Source organism: Manacus candei, unplaced genomic scaffold (assembly GCF_025592945.1).
Source record: "Manacus candei isolate 608988 ecotype Guabito, Panama unplaced genomic scaffold, ASM2559294v1 h1tg000043l, whole genome shotgun sequence".
Lineage (NCBI taxonomy): Eukaryota > Metazoa > Chordata > Aves > Passeriformes > Pipridae > Manacus > Manacus candei.
Genome location: NW_026138091.1, coordinates 6,406,360 through 6,428,199, shown reverse-complemented (window position 1 = coordinate 6,428,199; position 21,840 = coordinate 6,406,360). Strand labels below are relative to the sequence as shown.

The following is a 21,840-nucleotide window of genomic DNA, read 5'->3' as shown; positions in this document are numbered from 1 at the left end:
CAAGACAGTAAGAAATGCCAGAGACTGAGGCTGGTCTGGGGTGTAGGAGGACAAAGAGGGGACCTGGACTCTGTCATCTGGTAGGAGAACAAAGTAATGACAGATTTAATTGGTGGCAAAGTGACATAGGCACTTGAACCAAAGCACCGGTGTTCCCTGTATGAATTTTCCTGTCCCTCTGCTGAAGCACTGATTCTCGTGGGGATGCTGTAGCGTGTTTCAACCAGGATGCCACCGCTCCTGCAGCAGTGCCTTGGCAGCATCTCTGTGGTCAGAGACAGAAAGAGAGAGAGAGAAAAGAAAGTCCTTTGACATTCCCATTAATAATGGAAGTGTTTGTGCAGAAAGCAAGGAGGCACAGAAGAATACATGAAAAGAGAGAGAAGGCTGTTTACAACTCTCCAGTTGTCACAACTGAGTAGTGAAATAACACTTTTTAAATTATTTTTAAGCCATGTCTTTACACAAAGAACATTATTTTTAATCCTTGGCCTGAAGGATGTTCAGTGAAATTATTGACATGTCTTTAACCCTTCCTGGTATCAATAGACCCTGCTCCCATGCTTATGGTAGCACAGAATTGCAGCTTTGCTGGTATAGGTGCATGGCAGAGAACAAAAATTATTATTGTGAGCAAATGCCCATGACAGTGTTGTCCTCAGGCTGAAAGAAGGAGAGGTAAAACAATGTAATTCCTGAGACAATCAGGAACTTCATGCTGCTGGGTTTCATTCCAGTCTTGTTGCCTTTCTCTGATTTCTTTTTATACTACTGAATTTCCCTTTAAACTAGGGAGGTTCAGACTGAGAATTAGCAACAAGAACATGAGTTAATGCAGGCTTCCTAATCTGAGCTGTCTGAGGAAATAGTGATAAATTGTGTAAACACGGGGACTACATGGAAGTTCATGGAGGATAATGTAAATCTTATACTACATTCAGAGCAACCTCTTCCTTTTCCATCTGTTTCCTTCAAAATATCCTCCCAGATGGCTTTACCATGTGGCAGTCTGGATTAAGTTAGGAATGTATCCTGTCTTCATCATTGGGGACTGTAAGAGGTTACAGTCAAGAACTACTGTGTGATAGTAAGCCTCCCTTGGTACAAGTGGCAGAAACTCTTGATCAGGATTCATCCCAAGTGCTCTCATGTGCTTTGAATTGTAGATGTATTCTCAAAGATTTCCATGAGCGTTAGTGTACATCACCATTACTCTTGTTGTTGCTGCTAGCATCTATATCTCTTGGGCTTGTGTAATTTTTTAAAATACAGAAGCAGTAGGACCAGATAAAATTCTCATTTTATGAAAAACAGCTCTGTTCCTATAACCATTTCCCAGATTTTAAGCATCATGCAGGGTTCTAAATCTCTTTATGGATATCTGCTGTCCAGTTTGGGACCATACAGATACCTGTATAAAGTTTTGCAATATCTTTAAAACATTCCTGGAGCTCTCAGAATTTACCACCACACAGACAGTAAATAGTACCAGTAAAATCCACTGGAAATCTACACACCTATATAATTAATACAAACCTTTGAATACTATGGTCTACACACATCTTTGTGGTGATCACTGATGCATACTCTCACACTTACTTGAGTAAATGAAGAAAAAATAGCCAGACAGACTGCATGACATTGGTAGGTTTAGCACTTTCACATAAATATTTGCCTAAATCTCAAAACAAGATTCTTTGAAATCTTCCCTGACCCCAAAGAACGTAGAGCCAGATTTTACAATCAAGATGTAGTAATATTCTTATCAAGGTGTGAAAATAAACAATCCAAGTAGAAATTTCTCCATTTCCTCATTTTTAGGCAATTTGTAGCAGCTGTAGACTCGGCTCTGTGGGGGAGTTGCACTCTTAAGTAATACAAAGGAAATAGATATTTTTATGGAAACATAATTGAAGCTATCAAAGTTTTCTGGAAACAAGATATGTTTTATTTTTATCATTTCTGTAAAGAAGAAATACTGTGCATGTAGAACAGCCCTTTGAAAATCTTATAATCTCTTTCGGAGATCTATTAAAATCTCAGATCCTCACAGATCCTTAATATCTGATTCCAAAAGACAGCATACCAGGTCAGCAGGACAGTGTATAGATCAGAAAAAAGATTCTATCAGTCAGAAAATTACACATAAAGTATACGTAGAAAAGCGTGCACAAAAAAGTGTACACCAAAAGAACACATAAAGTATACTTTTCTACCTAATGCAAAATGTAGTAGATGCTTTTAAAACAACATCAAAAAAAATCAAATCCCAACAAGAATAAACATTTAAAAGTGTTATTTTGTATAGGAAAGAAGATGCAGATTTGCTATATTTTTTCCTGCTACTCATTTCTCAATCTTGGTATCAATAAAGTTATGCATGTTAATTAGTCATAATATATATACACCTCAAATTGCACCCATCACGTATGTCTACTCAATGTAGGACACAGTAAATGCTGAAAGCATCAGACAGACTCTGCAGCCCAGGAGCTACATCCGTGATTCGCACATTCATATGCAACCCAAAAGTCACAGACTTTGTGAGCAGAGCTGAGCCTGGGACCCATGATGGTTGTGTAGCAGGTCCAGTGTGCTGGGATACCCTAACCAGTAGGCCTAGGGTTCAAATGCTTCATCCCCTCTCTTTGCCATGCAATAAATCTGCACTTGGACAAGCTTCAGGCGTTCTGTTACGTGCTAGCCACCACATGTGAATTTAGCCTTTTCCCTTCTGGGAAATCTCAGACAGATATGTGGTAGAAATACTCAAGAGACCCACTTCCATAGATTGAAAAGAAGCTTCCAGTGTCACTGACAGGATGGTAAATCCCTTGCACCCAAGCAAGGTGCACATACACATCCAAGAGAGTGAGTGCCACTGTCCAAGGCCATCCTGTGTCCTGCCAAGCCAGGAATACTGCAGCCTCACTCCACTGAGCCTTGACTGTAGAAATATTGAAAAACCTCTGCCCTGGAAATTGACCTAGTGCCCTGGGGTTTCATCGCCCTTCCCACTGCATCCAGCAAGCTGTGTTGTGTGTTGTGGACTTTTTTTGTATCTACTGATATGGAGAGTCAGAAAGTTCCCAGGGGAACTCCTGAAATTCAGATCCCAGAGGGGTAAAATTTCTTTTCCAATAGTACATGGAATTTTGTACTTTAGCATAAGATAAGTGCATATGTGTTATATAGGCCATTCCAGAACATCCTCTGAAAGTTACCATTCTTTCATTACTGCCTTTTTTTTTTTAAGCAAATATTGAATGTTTTCCCCAAGGTAGCACTAGGGGCCATCTTATATGTACTGGAGGTTCTTGGTACCATGTGAACACAGGCTGAGCAAGTGTATGTTGTGGAGCATGGGAAATCAGAAAAGCCTCTTGCTTTCTTCATGGATGCAGTAAATGGAATCTCATGGAGTGTACTGGGCTTTACATCCTTGCCTTCTTTCTCTTTTCAAGGCAAAATGGTGGCAACTGCATGATGTGACTTCAAAAGGAAGACATACTCAGTCTTCTTTTTTTATAATCAGTTTATTATGACAGGAAAAGACTGAATAATTTGTCTGATGTCTTTAAAAAAAAAGAGCAGGTTTTTGGAATAAAACAAAAAAGAATCTGGGGGAAAATATAGAAGATGCAATTACAAGTTCTATGAACAGATGGAGCACTAACCTGGGCTAAAGAATGAGGCCTAGAAAGGGATGTCACATACTTCTGACAGCAAATATTTTCTTATTTATATGACATAACTTCTGAATAGACTATGAATAATGTAATTCAATGAGGCTATGCCTAAATACGCAAATCATTGTATGACTCATGTACCCAAGGCTGTAAGTATTTATGATTGTCATTTATTACATAGCTATGATAGAGTAACATTTTAGAGATGGCTGCATCCAGAAATTTGGCTGTAAATAAATTTTAAAAATTGAGATACTATAAAACCAGAAGAAAAGGAAGAAAAGGGAAATAATACCCTTCAGAACAGGAATATATTCAGATATTCAGTCACTTTTAAAGTTGGAAATACATGCAGTGATCTGAAGAGGTAGATTGCTGCTCTATAAGGCAAATTTTTTTGGATTTTAGTAGTTTATTAATAGTGGGTAGGTACACAGTGACCTCTCAGTTCTGGGATGACAAAGAGTTTGCCACCAAGTACAGTGTCACGCAATGAACACTGTAGCCATAGGATCATTACCAAAAAGTCAATTTTATAAAAATCACCTTCATAAAAATTTGGTGGTAGAATGCTAGAGGAGGAAGGGGTAAACTAAAACACTTCCCTAAGCCAGCAAGGCTCCTCTTCACCTTCTCCCCACCTCTTCCCTCCCCCCTCCTTGCTTGTGGAAGGAGCCCAAGATGGGCAGGTGATGTGTATGGACAGGGTGGCTTTGTGTTTGACCCCATGGCTGTGGCTATGCAAGGTGTTTATGCAAGTACTCCATTCGGTTCAGAACTTGGCTGTGATTTGACATGAACTGAAGTCTCACTAATAATAGCCAGAAGAGAAGGGGTTGTGGTTTGTTCTTGGGAAGCACCATTGAAGAACATGGCTGAGCAGTGTTTAAAAAATGTCAGTCAAGTGTAAATTGAACAGTGCTATTTTTGCATACACATACTACATATTTTGGCAGAGATTTCAAGAGTAGCAAGAGTCAGTGCTGCTAACTCTTGGGTATCTTGCTTCACAGACATACAAGATTCTCAGCAGCACTTGGCTATCCTCTGAAAATCTGGATTCTTTTAAGGTATTTACAGAGTGATATACAGAAAGTTGAAAATACCAGAATGATCAGTCTGCAGACTTATAGGAACAAAAATAATCAAAATGCTAATTAGTAAAGATGAGGTGCGTGAGAAGGCTGCGCAGGAAGAAAGTGCTCTTTGCTGAGAGCTTGGTTCCTGAGCTTTTCATAAAGGCTCTGCATTTTTAACAGTCAGCATCGTTTTTTCTCCTCCACATCCAGCTGAAGTCACTGAAAGATGCCATATTTCCTGACTTAAATATTATTAACAGATACTCAAGGGCTGTATCCTTGCTCATTGCTGCACCGAAAAACAAGGGAAACAAACCTCCTGTGTAACCACTCTTGAAAATTGCTCCATCTTTGCCATTCCATTTCAGGGCCGTATAAATTCTGTTGCAAATTGTGTGTTAAAAATGAGGTATGCTGAGGTGCATATGTAATAAGATAAATACAAAGAAAATCAAAGTTAAGACCAACGAAAATAGGTTTTTGTTTGTTAAATAATTTGCTAAGAAAGTTACAGTATTTGCATACCAGCACTATGAAAGTTTGACTAGGGAAAAGAGTAGTATACTGAGCTCTTATTAACTGATATACATATTTAAACATGTTTCGGAAGGAAGTAATAAGAAGACAATATCTTATTTTATTTTGGGGTTTCCCTGGCATCTGGGGAATTTTATAAGGTCTACTTGTTGTCCAGAATAACAGTCTTGGAATAGAAAAACAAGAAGCATTTCACAGCTACTCTGTCAATTCTCTGTAGGGCATTTGTGGAATTTGATGAATTTAGTTCCTTGAAATCAGTGTTGCCATGCTACCCCATGGTGACATCTGGCCTCCTTGATCAGCCTGTGTCAGCTTGTGACACGTGTGCCAAACATTAAGGCTGGGGGGATAGGCTGAAGCTATGAGCATGCCTCCTCCGTTGCAGTCTAGAGAGGACCACTCAGGTGAAGGATTTATAGTCAGTGTGAAACAAAATCACGACAGACACTTTAAAATCTTTTTCCTGGTGGAGCTTCTATCCCATGTCACTTCTGTTGGTGCTCTCACTGTACTGTTCCTTACTGCTGTAATGGAGTGAAGCAACACAGATGGCAAGCACAGGCTGTGATAGTCTGACTGCTCTTTGGGGAGCTGTTCAGGTCATAGATTGCTCACTGGATATTGTAGTCATGGGGCTGCTGTCTTTATAGGCAGAATAAGAAGTATAGGAGTGTCACAGCCTCATAGGAGACCACGCAGTGAGAATTATTCTCCTAGGTACTTCACATTGAAGGCTACAGAAATACATAGGTGGTTTTCAGACATGAGCAGTGCATGAAGGATCTAAACCTTTGGGCAGTTTGTAAACGTTTTGAGTTCATCATTATAGGACCTAAATAATAGACCTCAGTCTCCTTTCCCTGACTGAGGAAGGAGAAAAGCTATTCAAAACCACTGCCTGACTGTTGGGCATTGTAGCACTCGCATCGTCATAGTGCTAATCCATATCTCATGGATCCTTTTTCATTGGGATCCCAATGCAAGAAATGTTAAATTCTTTATGAAGTCTGCTCCAGCAGACGGTGAGCATCACCATGATGAAGTTCTGCTACTGATCTCACTGTTAGACGTTTCTGGAAGTGCTAGAATGTTTTCAGAAAATGTTGGCTGAAATCTCACTTTAGAAATGACTGCTGCATATATTAGAAAAGGATATAATATTGCCAGTGTACATCTTGCTTTGCCTCTGTTTTGTCAGTCACATTGTTCAGGGCTGATCTCTGATCTCAGGTTTGAATAGTTATTTGACACACAGCAACCATGGGAAAAGAGAAAGAGAGAAATAAAAAAAAATCACCCGCATTCTGCCTGAATTCAGATCTCAGATTTCCCACATCCTGGTATTTAATTTCTCACAGAGTTACCAGTGGTTGATCTCACGGCAGGATTAGTGGGAAGAAAAATGAGAGCTCCATTGAAACCAGACTTGAATCTGGAAGGAAGGAAGGAGGAACATGTGAGCTCTAGGACTGAGGAGATATCAGATTCAGGGCAGTGAATGGTTTCTACCCCTTCCCCTTCCCTGATTCCCATGCTTATTTTGAGGTAAATTCTGGAAACTGAAATCAGAACAACAAAGACACAGTTAAAATAAGTTAGGGGACTCACACATTGCTTTAATAGTCTCCTGAGAGCTCTGTTATATAGTGAGGCATTAACTGTAATTTGTATTAGTATTTTTTTATGTTTAGAAAGAGGAGAATATATTAGCATTGAGGTATAAATTACAGTAAATCTGTGTTGATCCTAAAAGAAAACATGTTTTGAATGCACTTTTTCACCAGGATACCTTCTCTGATTTGATTATAGAATATAGATGTGATCAACTGGAAAAGAAATTCCCATAAAAGGTTCTATAATCAAAATGAAATAATCACTATCTGTTAAGTTGGACAGCTTCACTCACTTTGAATCAGGCTGTCTTGCCTAGAGAAAGAAAAAGCTTTGTCCTGTGGTAGCAGGACACTGTGTAGATCAAGCTCGAAAAGTTGGGTTGTTGCTCTATGCTGAGAAGGGACCAAACTTTCTCACCCTTTCTGCCAGATTGTGTAGAGATATTCAAGAAGTTGGAGAAAACCTTTAAATGCATCACTCTAAAGGCTTTTGCAGTTGACGATATTAAGATGACAAGAAAAGTATGTCATTAAACCATAGCTACCCTTTTTTGATTACCTGGTATTTGTAGATTTATTGGCAGGGTGGCTTAAATTAGGGTTATATTTTTAGCCTGCAGCATTACATAATAAAATAGCAACTGAATTCTTTGCAGTAAAAAAAGAGAAGGGGTGGGGGAGTTTATTAAAACCAACACAAACCTCTCTGATTTTGCGCTTTCGTCTGCACAAAGAGGTGCTCCATGGTTACACAATCAGTAAAGTTTGCAAGAGAAGCATTTCCATTGCCCATTGTGTTCAGGAGCTGTCGCCTGCCTTTTGCTGCAGACCTGCTGTTTAGTCTGAAACTGAAAATTAAACCCAGAACTTCAGCTCTCAAAGTTAAATACTCTGCGTTGCTGGAAGCACACAGCCTTGCCAGTGTCTGTGTGGCAAGATCCATGATTAAACTCTTCAGATATTTTTAAAAGCATTTAACAAGTCTGTTAAGCTTTATTGTTTTTGTTTTGGTTTGCACTTTTTTTAAGAAAAAAAATCATTTTCTGAATTACACCAGAAAGTCTCATGTGAACTGTACTGAATCAGCTCAGTAGAGCTTGCTGTCTTTCAGAAATATGTTTCTCATTTTGGAGGGCTTTTCTGAGAACGGCCCTGGCAAAGTAGAGCCCTGTACATTCAAATCTCTCCTTCAGAAACAAAAAAGAAAGGAAAAGCCAGGGGAGAGGAAGAGCAATGATGGTAGTGGTAGCAGAGCCCCGTGCCCTGCCCTGCTGAGGGCTGCCCTGGTGGGTGGCAGCATGGCACGGGCCGCTCAGCCTCAGGGCTGGCGTTCATAAAAATGTCACCGTTGCGCTTCCAGTGTGAAAGGCGCTTTTATCTCCCCTTCCCACAGCCCCTTTCCAGTGGGTACTTGGGACTGGACCCGGTGGCTGCTGCTCGGTCTTCCCGCATGTCTGGACCCTAATGAGGTGTGTGCGGCTCTTGGCTGCAAGTTTTCAATCTCTTTCTTATTACTTCAAAGCTGCTGCTCCAAGGTTCAGACAAGTTTGATCACTTGACAAAATCTCTCAGCTGGGATTCAAAAGGGAAGACGCTTTATTTTATTATTTATAATTGCAGATAGATAGCTGCTCCCAAACTGCTGTTGCCAGTGGCTCCGTGGGCAGAGCCACAATGCTTTTTTAAGTGATAAAGGATTGGAGGCGAATAACTTTTGGCAGTTGCTTCCTGTCTGTAACAAGTGGTCGATTTTAGAGGGAGAAGAAAAGCAGAATCAAAATCGAACAGGCCTTATTTTATTTTTCTTTTCATGTTCTAAATTTGGGGAGGGGGCAGAACCTAAATGATGTGGGTTTGACCTCAGTTTCAAAGCCTCTACTAGTGTTTCCCTACTCCATTCTGGGAGACCTTTGCTGTAGTCTTTCCTCTGTCATTCAGCATAAAATATGCACAGAAACTGGTGCTGTTTTGAGTACCTCAAAGGCTCAGGGGGAAGGCAGACTCCTACAGGTTTACCTGTAGGGGCTCCAGTATCCTTTTGGGCTTTTCCATCTTCAGTGCCACAAGAAAGCAGAGCTAACGCAGTCACCCACAGCATTTCAGTGAACTAGACAAGTCTAAGAATTTTTAAAGGTTGGCATCCGTCGTCTTTTGCTCTTTCATCTAATTATGGACTATACATATTAGTGGTTAGAGACTATTATTAGAGCCTCTGCTTGCCTTATGCTTCAGTCCGGATTTTGGCTGTGAATGCAGAGCAGTTTACCACTACAGTTTAAGCCTCCACAAGAGGTTTTAAGAGCAGCTTCTCAAAGTTGGGGTTAGTCCAGCTCAGTTGTATATGTTTCTAATAGCACCACTGTCTTCTTTTTCTTAATATTTTATTTCCTTCCCACCAGAACTGTTTATATCTTGTAGGGTTGAAGCTCTCCAAGACAAAATACGTCTCTGTCAGTGTTAGCATAGCACTTGCAATTGCTTCAAGCACCATTTTCTCTTTAGGCCTGTGCAGACTTTAAATGGTGTTTCCTGCAAAATTCTTCTGACCAGTACTGAGATTTTGCTGGAGATTTTCAGTCTCCTTTTAATCACATGGGGAACAGATTTTTTTCAAAGTGTTTTGACCTGCTTAGGTCAAAAAGGCACTTGCTCTACTCAGATGCCAAAACGCGTTTAAGAAATCTGGCCTGACGTAATTTAGACAGCTGAGTCTCAATTTCAAGGCTTCAGCCGCACAAGCTTTGGTGCTGAGCGACCTGCTGCCTTGCAGAAACTTCTTTGCTGAATTAACTTCAGGGTTGCTCTAAAATCCATGGCAAATATGGACACCTGAAGCTGAGGTTCATTCAAGCCCATCTGTAAGAGAAGCAGAGAGGCAGAACCCAAGGTAGGTAATTTTTAGGATATCTAAATGTCAGGCAGCCTAATTCCTGTTTCTGGAAGTTCTCAGTGTAAGCCCTCCTGGATTTAAAAATCCTGTGTTAGATAAGCCCTTTCTATCAAAGTAACCAGAGAGACTCATTATCACTCCATTATATCAAACAGTTCTCCTAGTGGGAGATAAGCTAGGAGATAGAGAAATTTTTTATTTCCCCTTAACCTAACAGAAAGAAGATACTTGAATCTATATTTAAAATAAACTGTTCTGACTTAAAGAGGAGTGTTCTGTCCTGTCGTGTCCTGTTCTGTCCTGTCCTGTCCTGTGAGAATCCTCCTGCACAGTGTCCTGGTCCCCTCCAGTTACCTGAACCTGTTGCTTAAGGACCAAAACTTGGCCAAGCCTGGTGAGACACTTCTTCCAGAAGAGGAAGGGGATCTGTAGGAGTGGTTTCTAAACGTGCAAGGATGGTAACTCTCTCTGACCTGAACCAGCTGAATCCCAGCACAGCCCCAGCAACGTCAGTCTGTCTGCCTCAGCTACTTCACTTCCTCCAACAGCTGGGGATGTGGATTATCCAGTAATCCCCATGAGCAGTCTTTTTGCTAGTCAAGCAGTGCTATTCCAGCAGTAAAAGGAGAGGACACACTTAATTTGCTTACTAACTATGCAGCTCAAAAACCACATGCTGGTCACCTGCAGGACAGCATCAGTTTTTTGCTTTATTCCCTCTACTCCCTTTCTGTCTTTAACAGATTATATAAAAGTGGAATGTCTTCAACAGAAGAAAATGCGTCCTCTATACACAACAGTTTAGTGAGGAGGCTTCCTCCTAGAAGAGAGAAAACCCAGCTTGAAGTATCTACTTCAAATGAGAGCGTGGGGATTTCAAAATAAGTCTACATGTGAATCCAAACCAGTGCTATTGCATTCATGCACACTCTTATTTTTGCTGTCTGTTATGGATTGCCTTCTTGAGTGTGAAAACTTTGAGGAAATTGCTAAGTCAAAATGACCTTAAAGACAGTTGCTATCCCTTAGACTGCTCCTAAGAGCATTAGGCAGCTCTAAACATGCCCACCAAAAAGCATTTGGGCTTCAGTAAAGTTAAGCAGCAGCTGCTTGCCGGTATCTAAATATTGAACTCATGCTATGATCAAATCTGTGACAAAGTGGGTCATTAGACGCTAGGTCCATAGGAAGTTAAACATTTAAAGCAAGAATATTGGTTTGCAGTCCCTAAATCTCAACCCAAAACTGCCCCACCATCTGCCATCTCTCTGTTTGTCTCTCTGTTTATATTGTGTCATTTAAGTACTAAAAGTTTTACTTCCTCAAGGGGACCTGCCTGCTCACTATCCCGTGGGCTGTCCAATGCCTTAGTCTATGACTGCAGAAACAGTGCTGAGAGAGGGCAGGGTATCTCAGATACCCTGAGCAGAGTTTTTAACTGTTTTGTTACCCACCAAGCTAAAGAATTTGTGCTCCTTCTACCATACTAGCACTTGCAGTGCACAGAAATTGCTTGCTTGTGGGCTGGTTTACTTATATGTGTTTGAATGCAGAGTTTCTGTATTGACATAATTTCCTTAAAATTGTGTTTTAATCCAGCAGTAAGAAGAGTTGTGTGGCCTTTTCTGTATATGGTCATGATGATCTCTTTTGCCTTAATAAATGCATACGTTGTGATATGTGAAGTATATCTGCAACAATTTGAGCTCCGAATTCAGCTTCTGGAATTCAACTTTGCCTTACTGCTGAGTGATACTGTCACTGAGCTCTCTGTTGTGCTTTGCAGAGAGTACAGTAGCTCAAAGCAGCAGATCCCACCCTAAGCTTCATGCAAAGGAAACAGCACTCAGTGTCTGTTTGTGCTGTAAGAATTTCTACAGCAGTTTGGTGCATTGGCTGTGGAGCCGTCGGGACGGCACTGTGTCTCAGCTGGGCAGAGTCCGGGCCCCTGCATTTGCTATAGAAGCCATCTGTTCCTATCCCTGTATTTCAGGGTCTTCTCTGAAAATACTAGCTTGCATGCCAGTGGATTTCAGAGCAGTTAACAGCAGACAATGGTCCACAGTTTGCAAGTTGCTCTTGTCAGCAGTTCTTTTTGACGTATCTATTCAAGCTTACCCTCTTGGGCTTAGAAAGCAGCGAGCAAAATCTGTGCCAGTAGCTAATACTTCATTATAAAATAAAAGCTCTGACAAATTCAGAGGCTCCATATGCAGCATTATGATGATCCTGAAGTTCGTTTCACAAAATGGGTTCTAATTTTTAAATCTGCAGTTTGGAAATTCATGAGCAAAAGGTGAAAAAACTGAATTGCAGCTGAATTGCCAGTGAGTTTCATGGGGTAAAGACAATTATTCTTAAAGCTTTGCCCCAGGGTATTAGAACAGAGCAAACATTTTTACAAAAATACCAGTTACCCTTCTGCAGGTTGGGGAATACTTCTCTCAAACACCAGTAATTGTCTCTTCGTCAGGTTTTGTTGTAACCACTTTGTGCGAGTCCAGCAGAAAAAGGAATGCAGAGGACATACAAAGACCAAACTAAGTATATCTGTTCTTGAGGTCACTAGGATGCTACTGGCTGCTTGTACTTCCAGAAAAATAGCCTGCACCAACAAAATGTGGATCACCAAATGGAGATCTTGGTGTCAGGCCGTGACTTTGACCTGAAAAGGTGCTGAAGTTTAAATACAATCATTTGTGGCACAGCTTTGTTCTAGATGGTGCCACTTCTGAGCTTTAGGAATGAATCACAGAATCACAGAATTGTTAGGGTTGGAAGGGACCTCTGGAGATCATCTGGTCCAACCCCCTACCAAGGCAGAGTCACCTAGAGCAGGTTACATAGGAATGCAACTGGGTGGGTTTTGAATGTCTCCAGAGAGGAAGACTCCATGACCTCCCTTGGCAGCCTGTTCCAGTGCCCTGCCACTCTCACAGTAAAGAAGTTCTTCTTATGTTGAGGTGAAACTTCTTGTATTTTAGTTTATGGCAAGTGCTCCTCGTCCTGTTGCTGGGCACTACCAAAAAGAGCCTGACACCGTCTTCTCAACACCTGCCTTTGAGATATTTATATGCATTAATGAGATGCCCTCTCAGTCTTCTGTTCTGTAGAATAAACAGGACCCGTTCCCTCAGTCTCTCCTCATAAGAGACACGCTCCAGTTCCTTAATTATCTTTCTTCCCCTCTGCTTGACCGTCTCCAGTAGCTCCTTTTCTTTCTTGTACCGAGGAGCCCAGAACTGGACACGGCACTCCAGATGTGGCTTCACTAGGGCCAAGTAGAGGGAGAGGATCACCTCCCTCGACCTACCGGCCACACTCTTCTCAGTGTACCCCAGGAACCTGTGAAGTGCATGTGCTAGTGGTTGTCACTTTGCATATTTCTGCAGTATACACCATTTTGTTTTTCCACAGTGGAGAAACTTATAAAGCAGAGATGGAACTTATTAGCTCTGGAGAGGGTTCATGGATCCACAAATCTTAACACAGTTGTTCTGTGCCCACTGAGTGTCTGCAGGGATCACAGGCAGCCACACAGAGCAGGTGGGCATGGCACAGGAGACCAGCACCTTTCTGGCTTATCTGCTGGTTACCAGATGAGATATCCAGGGCATCTAAAACAGCCTCAGGCTCCTATAATCAGGCAACCAGATGCCACCAAGGTTGTCATATTTTAAAATTGTGTGTTGGGCAAGCCCAAATAGGTACTCGTAACTGAAGCCTGCTGTTCTGCCTCCTGGTTCTTTTTGTTACCTTCACCACTGTTAAATCAGGGCTAACAACAGTGGTACCAGTCCCCCACAGAGTAGCCCTTCTGAGGGCAGATACCTTCTGTGAGTCATTGCAAAACATATGTCCTTTCCCTCCTGCTGGAGTCCAACATATGTGAGAGTTGAGGGTCCAGGCTAGTGTCCTCATTTGCCAGCCCCTTGCCAGTGATACCACTCAAGAAAAGACCAGTTAAACATTTGTGCACATAGGAGCTTTGAAGAAAGCTGCCTTGCAGCTCTGTTTTGGGAGAAACACCAGCTCCCTATCATCCCTGTTTGACAGGGCAATTATAGCAGTTAAGGGTGGAAACAGCTCAGGGTGCTAGCTTGCAGTTTGTCATACAATATCATGCTATGACCTGTAGCAACTCAGGATAAACATACCCATGCATGGCACCCTTGGATGACCAAGGACAGTATGTGCCAAGTAAAACTGCTTCTGTGGCAGGTCTTTGTGTCAATCAGTCTCTGAGGATACTTGTATGGGGATGTATACACAGATGCATAGGAAGTCACCTGAGATATTGTCTTAGAAGCAAGAATAAAGCCTGAGCTATGCATGTGAGTATTTACCCTGCCCTTTAGGTGTTAATCCTATTCACCCTGAGCTCTTCATGGCTATGGCCATGGCCATCCAGCCCTGTTAGCTGGATTCGACATGGTTTGTAGCTTTCTCAGGTTTCTCTTTGCAGTCTGCTAGCCCAGCCTCTTGCTAGTTTGCTGCAGCAGAAAACAAAAAAACAGGGGAGTAGCCCTTCAAGGCAAAATTGGGTTGACTTATGCTCAATTAACATGTCACCATGCTACAGTGAATGCAACTAAAAAGAGAGAACAACCTGAGTTAAGGCTGCCATGTAACCTGAAACCTTTGCTTCATGGCTGAAGCTTCTTGTGTTGCTGAATTTATGTTCTGCATGGCTATCATGCTCTGACTGAGTGACTTGGATTTCTGATGTCTGGTCTAATGACCATGCTTTCCTTCCTAATTTTTTCCCTTCTCTTCAACTTTATCAGAAGTATTTCTGGATTTACAAAGTGTTTGACTCCCACCCCAGTTCCTCCTTCAACTTTTGACTCAGGGACCCCCTATGATACATGGTTATGCCATTGACCTTGACGGGGATCTGTGATGACTTGTAAGTTCCTAGGGGTGCCTTCTGATGCTAAAGCATCCTTCCCCTGAGGTGCCCAGTGCCTGACTGCCAAGCAATGCACTTTACTGAAATGACTCAGCACAGAGCTGGTTTTCAGTTTCCACAGGTTGCACAGTTCTCAAAACACCTAGCCCCCTTCATCTTTTGGGAAGTGTGTGTGCGTATGGGTGCTGTAGAGCTAGATAGTGGGTTGAGGATCACAGCTGCACAACCTTCTGGTATTCGCAACCAGTTTTTCACAAGTGCAAAAAATCCCTCTCTTTTCCTGCTTTATACATTTGTATTTTCTCTTTCAGTTCCTCTACTGACCTCTTCCTTTGGCTCCCTCCATGCATATATGTCTGATTGGTACTATCCCTTTGTTTGAACTGTAAGCACTTCAGAGCAGCAATCATGTCTCCATCTGTTGTCTTGACAAGAAACTTACATGATAGTTTGGTTTAAAACCACTCATCTGTAACTGAGCTATCTTAGACTTTTGCAAGGAATGAACAACAATCTGAACCCTTTGACAGCTTTTCTTCATGAAAAAGTCTTTCCCAAGACTGATGTGAATTTGAAATCTGCCAGTCTCAAATATATTTTAATAATTAGTTTATTATTTAAATATTTGGGTGGGTTATCTTAATTTTTTGTTTCTCATTCTTCGAGGTACTACAGGTATACACATTTGCATGCACGTATGCAGATGAGAGCAACTCTTCCTTCATTGCATGAACATTGCATAAAGGAAGAGCTTCTCATTAATTTCCTTTGTCACTACAGCGGGGCTACAAGAAAAAAAAATACTGTGAGATTCACAGTAAAAAGCACTAGAGTGGATGGCTTTTTAACTAAAAAGAGTTCTCTTGTGGCCACCCTGGCTTGGCTTTGAAGTATGTCCTTCCACATACTTTGCCTCTCCCCCATCCTTCTTACACTGTGATTGGAAGTCTACCTTCATGGAAAATGAGTTCATCAGGTTTCAGTAGCCTCCTGACAAGCCAAGCATAAAACAAAGAGAGCTGCCGCTCTGTACCCACACGTGTGTTGCTGCCTTCCAGGAAACAATAATCAGAGGCTCAGGGGCTGACCACAGTGCTGTAAGAAATTAAGCATATGATCATCATCAAATATCAAAACATGTCTACCTGTATTATGTTAAGAGCACAGAACCCACAGTTGTAATTTTTAACTGAAATACTTGGCTTGGAGGCAAAGCTGGGGTTTTCCATGATCATTCCAAGTTCTGAATTACCAAGGCTCAAACCAACATATTTTGTACTGTCTCTCCACATGCAGCCCAAATCAGCCCTCTGTTAGGTGCCTGAAGATACGATTTTTATTCTTGACTGAAATCTTGTAACAGTTACTGGATTCAATGGGGTGGGAGCTCAGATCCCCCCAGCCCCATGCCACCGGGGACAGAGTAAAATTCACTTGATCATTTTGTGAGTTGGGGATCTTTTTTTTTTTTGCAGCACTGCGAATATAACCTGCTACAACTGGACAAAAGTTATTGTGAGGAAGAAATTGTTCATCTTGTGATAGATCAGTGTCCTCTGGAATTTAAGTATTAATTGAAAATTCAGTGTCATAGGGCAGCTGGCACTTGATTTTACTCTCTTTCCTCTGTCCATGGCTTTGATCATGCTACATCTTTCTTTGTGTCTGGTGCTCAAGATAGTACCCCAGAGTCACAGCCTGGTTCCTAGTCAAGAGGTATAAACCTACTGGCTTAAATATCTGAGGCCCAAGCTTTAGCAGGAGTGGGGGCATGAAGGAAGAGGAGGGAGCATTTCCTTCATGCTTTTCACTTTTCCCACATAACCCAAAGCAGACTAAACAAAACCAGTGTGAAATCTCATGGCTTGATGCTGCTATGGTTATATTTTTTAAGCTGTCATCCATTCATTTATAGTTATGTTTGTTCCCTGGATTTACAGCTTTTTTTTCAGCCTTTTCTTGTAGTGAGGTGGGGGGGAGGTCAAAACCTTATGAAAGAAGATTGCAGTGAGCAGTGGCCTGTGATTAAAGCACAGTGTTTTTCCTTGATGCTGCTCCTCCACAGCAGTGTCACACATGGTAGCATTTAGGAGCCCTTCACAGCTGAGGTGTTTCAAACACTAATGAATGGAAGTTTGGTCGCATAAGGCAGGCAAGCTTTAAGGCAAGCTTTTCTGAATGGTGTACTGTAGTGGCCTGGGAAAGGAAGAGAGTTATAAATTGTGTCAGTTAGCCACCCAGACAAAATGAAGCCATGTGGAAAATCAAATCTATTAAAGTATGAAGACTGTTATAAGCTGTTTTAAGCGGTCATTCTTCAAAGGTCTCAGTTGGCTGAGGAGGCAAATTCCTCTTCTTCATAGATCTTTTTCATGTGCTGTCTTAGGCAATGATGTGCAGTGTTTGATAAAAAACAACTTTTCACTGACAGCCCCTTTTATTATAAATGTTTATTGCCCCCAGTTCACCACCCATGTCCTGAAGGGTACTGCACATTCATTAAAAAAATCAGGATAAGAGCATCACATTTGGTCAGGCTTGCTGAAGGTAAACATGAAGCAGTAAAAGGGCCAATGAGGAGGAGAAGGAGAACAACAGCTTAACATTGGATACCTGCTCAAAACGCTTTCTCTTTTCTAGTTGCCCATGTTTGCTGGCCATAGGAGACCTATGACAGAGCATGGCACAGATTACTTTTTCTTGACGTCTCCTGGGGTAGAAGAAAAACCTGGCAAGGCAAAGTGGTGGGATCAGAGAGCAGGGTACCTTCCTCTCCTCCCCAAGGTGGCTTCTTGAGGTGTCACAGCAGCTGTAAAGAGCATTTTATTAGCTCAGGAGGTAATTGTCAGCTGCATGAGGGAACAGTAAAGCAGCAGCTTAAGATACACGGTCATATTATTATTATATATTATTCCTATTTGTGTATTCTAGGAAGAGACTGAAGAAACGTCCTCACAAGAGTCTGCAGAGGAAGACTAGGACACCGCACCATGCAATTTCTACCTCATCAGCAGTCTTTTGAAGGGAGAAGACACTGCCTTGACCACTTACTTTCTGTTGCCATGATCTTTCCACTTTTGCCTGAAAGGGGGGGCGGGGGGGAAGCGAGGGGAATCACATAACCTTAAAAAGGATTTGACTAATCATCTTTGTAATCCCTTCACAGTCCCAGGTTTAGTGAAAAACTGCTGTAACAGAAAGGGGACACAGATTAACGATGCAACTTTTAATTACTGTTTTCTTTTTTCCTATTAATAGTTTGTTTGAGTTGCTAAGTAAGGGTGAATGGGTCCAGAAGAGCTCCAAATCAGGTTTTCAGGTTTATGTCATTCACTGCACTGCATATAAACAAGAAACTTGTAACATAGTCATTATAATGGGCATTGAAATAGGAAAGGCTGAGTGTTGTAACACTTATGCCTTGCAGACACTTCCAGCAACCCACTCCCTACTTAGTGAACTCCCTGTTTTAGATCACCAAAGATAAGGATAGATACTACTCTTTTTCTTTTGTAACCTTCTTGTAGACTTGTACTTGATTTTTTATTTTTTTGATAAGACTTACTGTTATTTCAGGAAAAAAATGAAAGATGATCTTTCACTTCATTCAGCTGGTAATCAGAAGAAAGAAATCAACACAAAAATGGTACTTTCATTTTGCAAAAGGGAAGAAAGACAAAGATACGTTGTATGGTTACAGATACAAACATATCAGCAGAAATAGTAGTAAACAAAATGAACAACCCTTATCACCTGGATAATAGGAAGCCAGGGAGTTGACTCTCTATAGAGTGAGGCATTTTCTGTGGAAACAAAAATGACTGACACCAAACTCTCTTATGCCATTAATAACTAAGTCTTTATCGATAAAAGTGTTTTAAAACATACAGAATGGTACCTAAAAATTAATCATACATTTATCTGAACAAAAATAATCCAGATTTTTGCTTTGTTTTAACTAATTCCCCTCACCCTGTACCAGTATTTTGAAAGAATTGAATATCTCCTCATTACACATCAGTCACAATGTTAGAACCAACACCATGTACCTCAACTAAGCTCGTGCATTACCTTAAGCAATGTATTTTGACATAGGATGGTTCACTGAGCACCTCTGTGCCAGTGGCATTTCTCCATCTTTTCATTCAAAGCAGCACTTTTAGCACCAGATGCAATATTACCCCACTATTCAATACTACCTCTGATTTTTTACAAATAACTCAACAGACTGATAAATACATGCTGCTATACACATTCAATGCAGGAAATTTTTATTGGGTAGATAATAATGAGTATCTGCATTCTCCCTTTCTTTCTATTTCAACATTATTTGCAGTTAAGGAAGCAATGTCTTTTTTTGTGTTTCAGCATGACTATGTGTTTTTCTTTTCGCTTGATTTGTTTGGGTTTTTTTCTCTTTGTGTGGATTTTGGTTTTTTTTTGTTTTGTTTTGTTTTATGTACTTACCCTACTCTCTGCTAGACTTCTGTGTAATGTACTGTTAACTTGAATATATTTTTGTACTGAATTGCTGAGAGGTTTGTGGGATAATTTTCTTCAGTGACACTACATGACATAGAAAAAATTTAGCTGTAATGTTTAAATATTACTGTCCAAGTTTGTACCTCAAATGAATTGTTTAAAGGAATGGACTAATTGATTGACAAAGACCTACCTCCAGACTTTAAATGGAATGAACTTGTTACTTTCAGCATTAGTTTTGAGATGTTTGAAACGGTTAGGACTGCAACTAATCCCTAGTTCAAAACTATTTTTGTAAAATAACTTGTGGAAAATGAACACATTTTAAATTACTTTCATATTAAAAAAAAAAAATAACAAAAAAAACCTTCAAAGAAACTTGAAGCTTTGTAGGTGGAAAGCAGCAAGCTCAGCTTTTGCATAATGCAATCACAAATATGTGTTTAAAAAAAAAAATTAGTAGATTGTAAGAAAATACTTGACAAGTATTTTCATGTATTTTAGACATATGTGATTTTGTAATGTTTCAGCCAGATTTATTTTAAATGCTTCTAATGTAGAGGTTTTTTATTCTCCCCTCTCTGACTTTTGTTGTTCCTTCTTTCTCTCTCTCCTCCCTCCGATTTCATTTTTCTCTATTTCTGTTTTATTTCCCTTCTTCCTCTCTTTCCTAGTCAGTACTTTGTACCATTGTATTAATAACTGGGCCGGGGTAGTTTCTCAGGAAGGCATCCTTTGGTATGGCTTTAGTACTGAGCCAAATGCAGTTAAAGATAACTACTTACTGGCTTCTTCCAAGAGGCAGTGTCAAGAAATGCAGACCTCCTTGAAAGACTGAGAGTTCAGTAGTGGAAGTTGCTGAGAAAGAGCTGATCGGAGTCTTACAACTAGACATGTTAATATTAAGTAAAAGAGAAATCCTAGCTATACAGTAGCTCTAACAGGCCAATTCCAGTGTCACTTTAAGGCAGTAAAAGGAATTCTGCTGACATCAAAGGGCATTGAATCAAGCCTTAGCAAGTCCCTTTTAGGATTTAAGGGGTTTTTTTTGCGTTTTCTAAAACCACGGTATTCGATGGATGACACAGAAATAATTGCTGGGTGTATGTCACTCTTCAACCTCCGAGAGACTTACCACTCTGATGAACTGAATCATACATTTTCTATATATTGTAGTACAATCAAAACACATTACTACCTCTTAGGGCCTGCTATACCTCATTTTTTCAGACTGAAAAATTGCATGTGGCCATTGACTCAGTGAGAACATCATAAAATTTTTTTATATGTATAGTTTATTTTTGTGGGAGATAAATTTTATACGACTGTTCTTTGCTGTTATTGGTCACTGCTAACTATGACTGGACATGTAACTCTTCTACCATTTCTGCAAGAGAGGTGTGTTTGCAGGAAAAAAAAATCACTTCAAGATGTTTAACTACAGTGTACTTTTGCTTTTGAGCGTCTTCTAACTTTTTGCTTTGTTCTTCATGTAGAGTTGCTGTCTATGATTGTACTTCAAATCGCTTGCTTGTTGAAAATGTTCCTTTAATGGATTATCACAGTCTGTTCAGCACAATAAACATAATAGCCTCTGTGATCCCCATGTTGTTTGATTCCTAAACTTTTGTCACAGTTCCATAAAATGAGTAATAAAGTTTGGTCACAGTGACCAAATTTGTAAAATCTTTACATGCAAGTAGCCTTTGTTTTGTCCCATGACCATAGGCATATGCCTGAGAAGAAGTGCATTTGCTGTTAGGGGCACCAGGAGTGGGGGCTTAGCAGAGGGACACATCTTATGAGGATCCCCAAAAGGTTCCCATTCCTGGCCTGGAACTCGCTGTGCTGAGCTAAGGACTAAACCATGTACTTGGAGACCAGCAGTCCTACCTTCCAGATGGGGAACATCATAGCATGGGCCAGGCTGATATGGGTTTTGTTGCCTGATCTCAGACCCTCCTCTCAGGAGTCCACCAAGGTGACAAGCCTCTTTTTAGGCAAGATTGCAGTTTGCATCCAAGTTCATGGAGTTTCCATTATACAGCCATTAAGTTAGAAAAAGCAGGTACTCAGAGCAGCAGACACAGGGATGTGGCTGAGTACAGTCTGCAGCACAAATTGAAGAGCTCAGGAAACTGCATCAAAACTCAAACACACCCAAGATTGTCACAGGCAAGTTGGGCAGGATTTTTCTGACTTCTTCATTTGCTCTTGCATGGTCTCTTGGCCTGTTACAGTGAGATTTAAAGTCACAGAATCATAGATTTGAATCATAGAATATCCTGAGTTGGAAGGGACCCACAAGGATCATCAAAGTCCAGCTCCTGGCCCTGCACAGGAGAGCCCCAAGAATCCCACCATGTGCCTGAGAGTGTTGTCCAAACCCTTCTTGAACTCTGTCAGGCTTGGTCCTGCAACTGCTTCCCTGGGGAACCTGTTCCAGTGTCAAACCACCCTCAGGGTAAAAAAAACTTTTCCTAATATCTAACCTAAACCGCCCTGACACAATTTTAGGCCATTCCCTTGAGTCCTGTCATTGGTCACCAGTTAGAACAGGTCAGTGCCTGCCCCTCTGTCTCCCTTTGTAAAGGAAGTTGTAGACTGTGATGAGATCTCACCTCACTCTTCTCCA

At 40.9% G+C, this 21,840-nt stretch overlaps 1 protein-coding gene across 1 annotated transcript in view; it reads left to right on the top strand.

Annotated features, from left to right (window-relative positions):
• Positions 1-20,811, top strand: part of LOC127474681 (uncharacterized) — a 141,500-nt gene extending 120,689 nt beyond the window's left edge. Inside the window, exon 7 of the mRNA XM_051795845.1 lies at positions 17,655-20,811. Within this exon, the coding sequence (XP_051651805.1) occupies positions 17,655-17,745 (91 nt within the window). The 3' untranslated portion in view covers positions 17,746-20,811. The remainder of the gene's footprint in view (positions 1-17,654) is intronic.
• Positions 20,812-21,840: the final 1,029 nt, after the last annotated feature.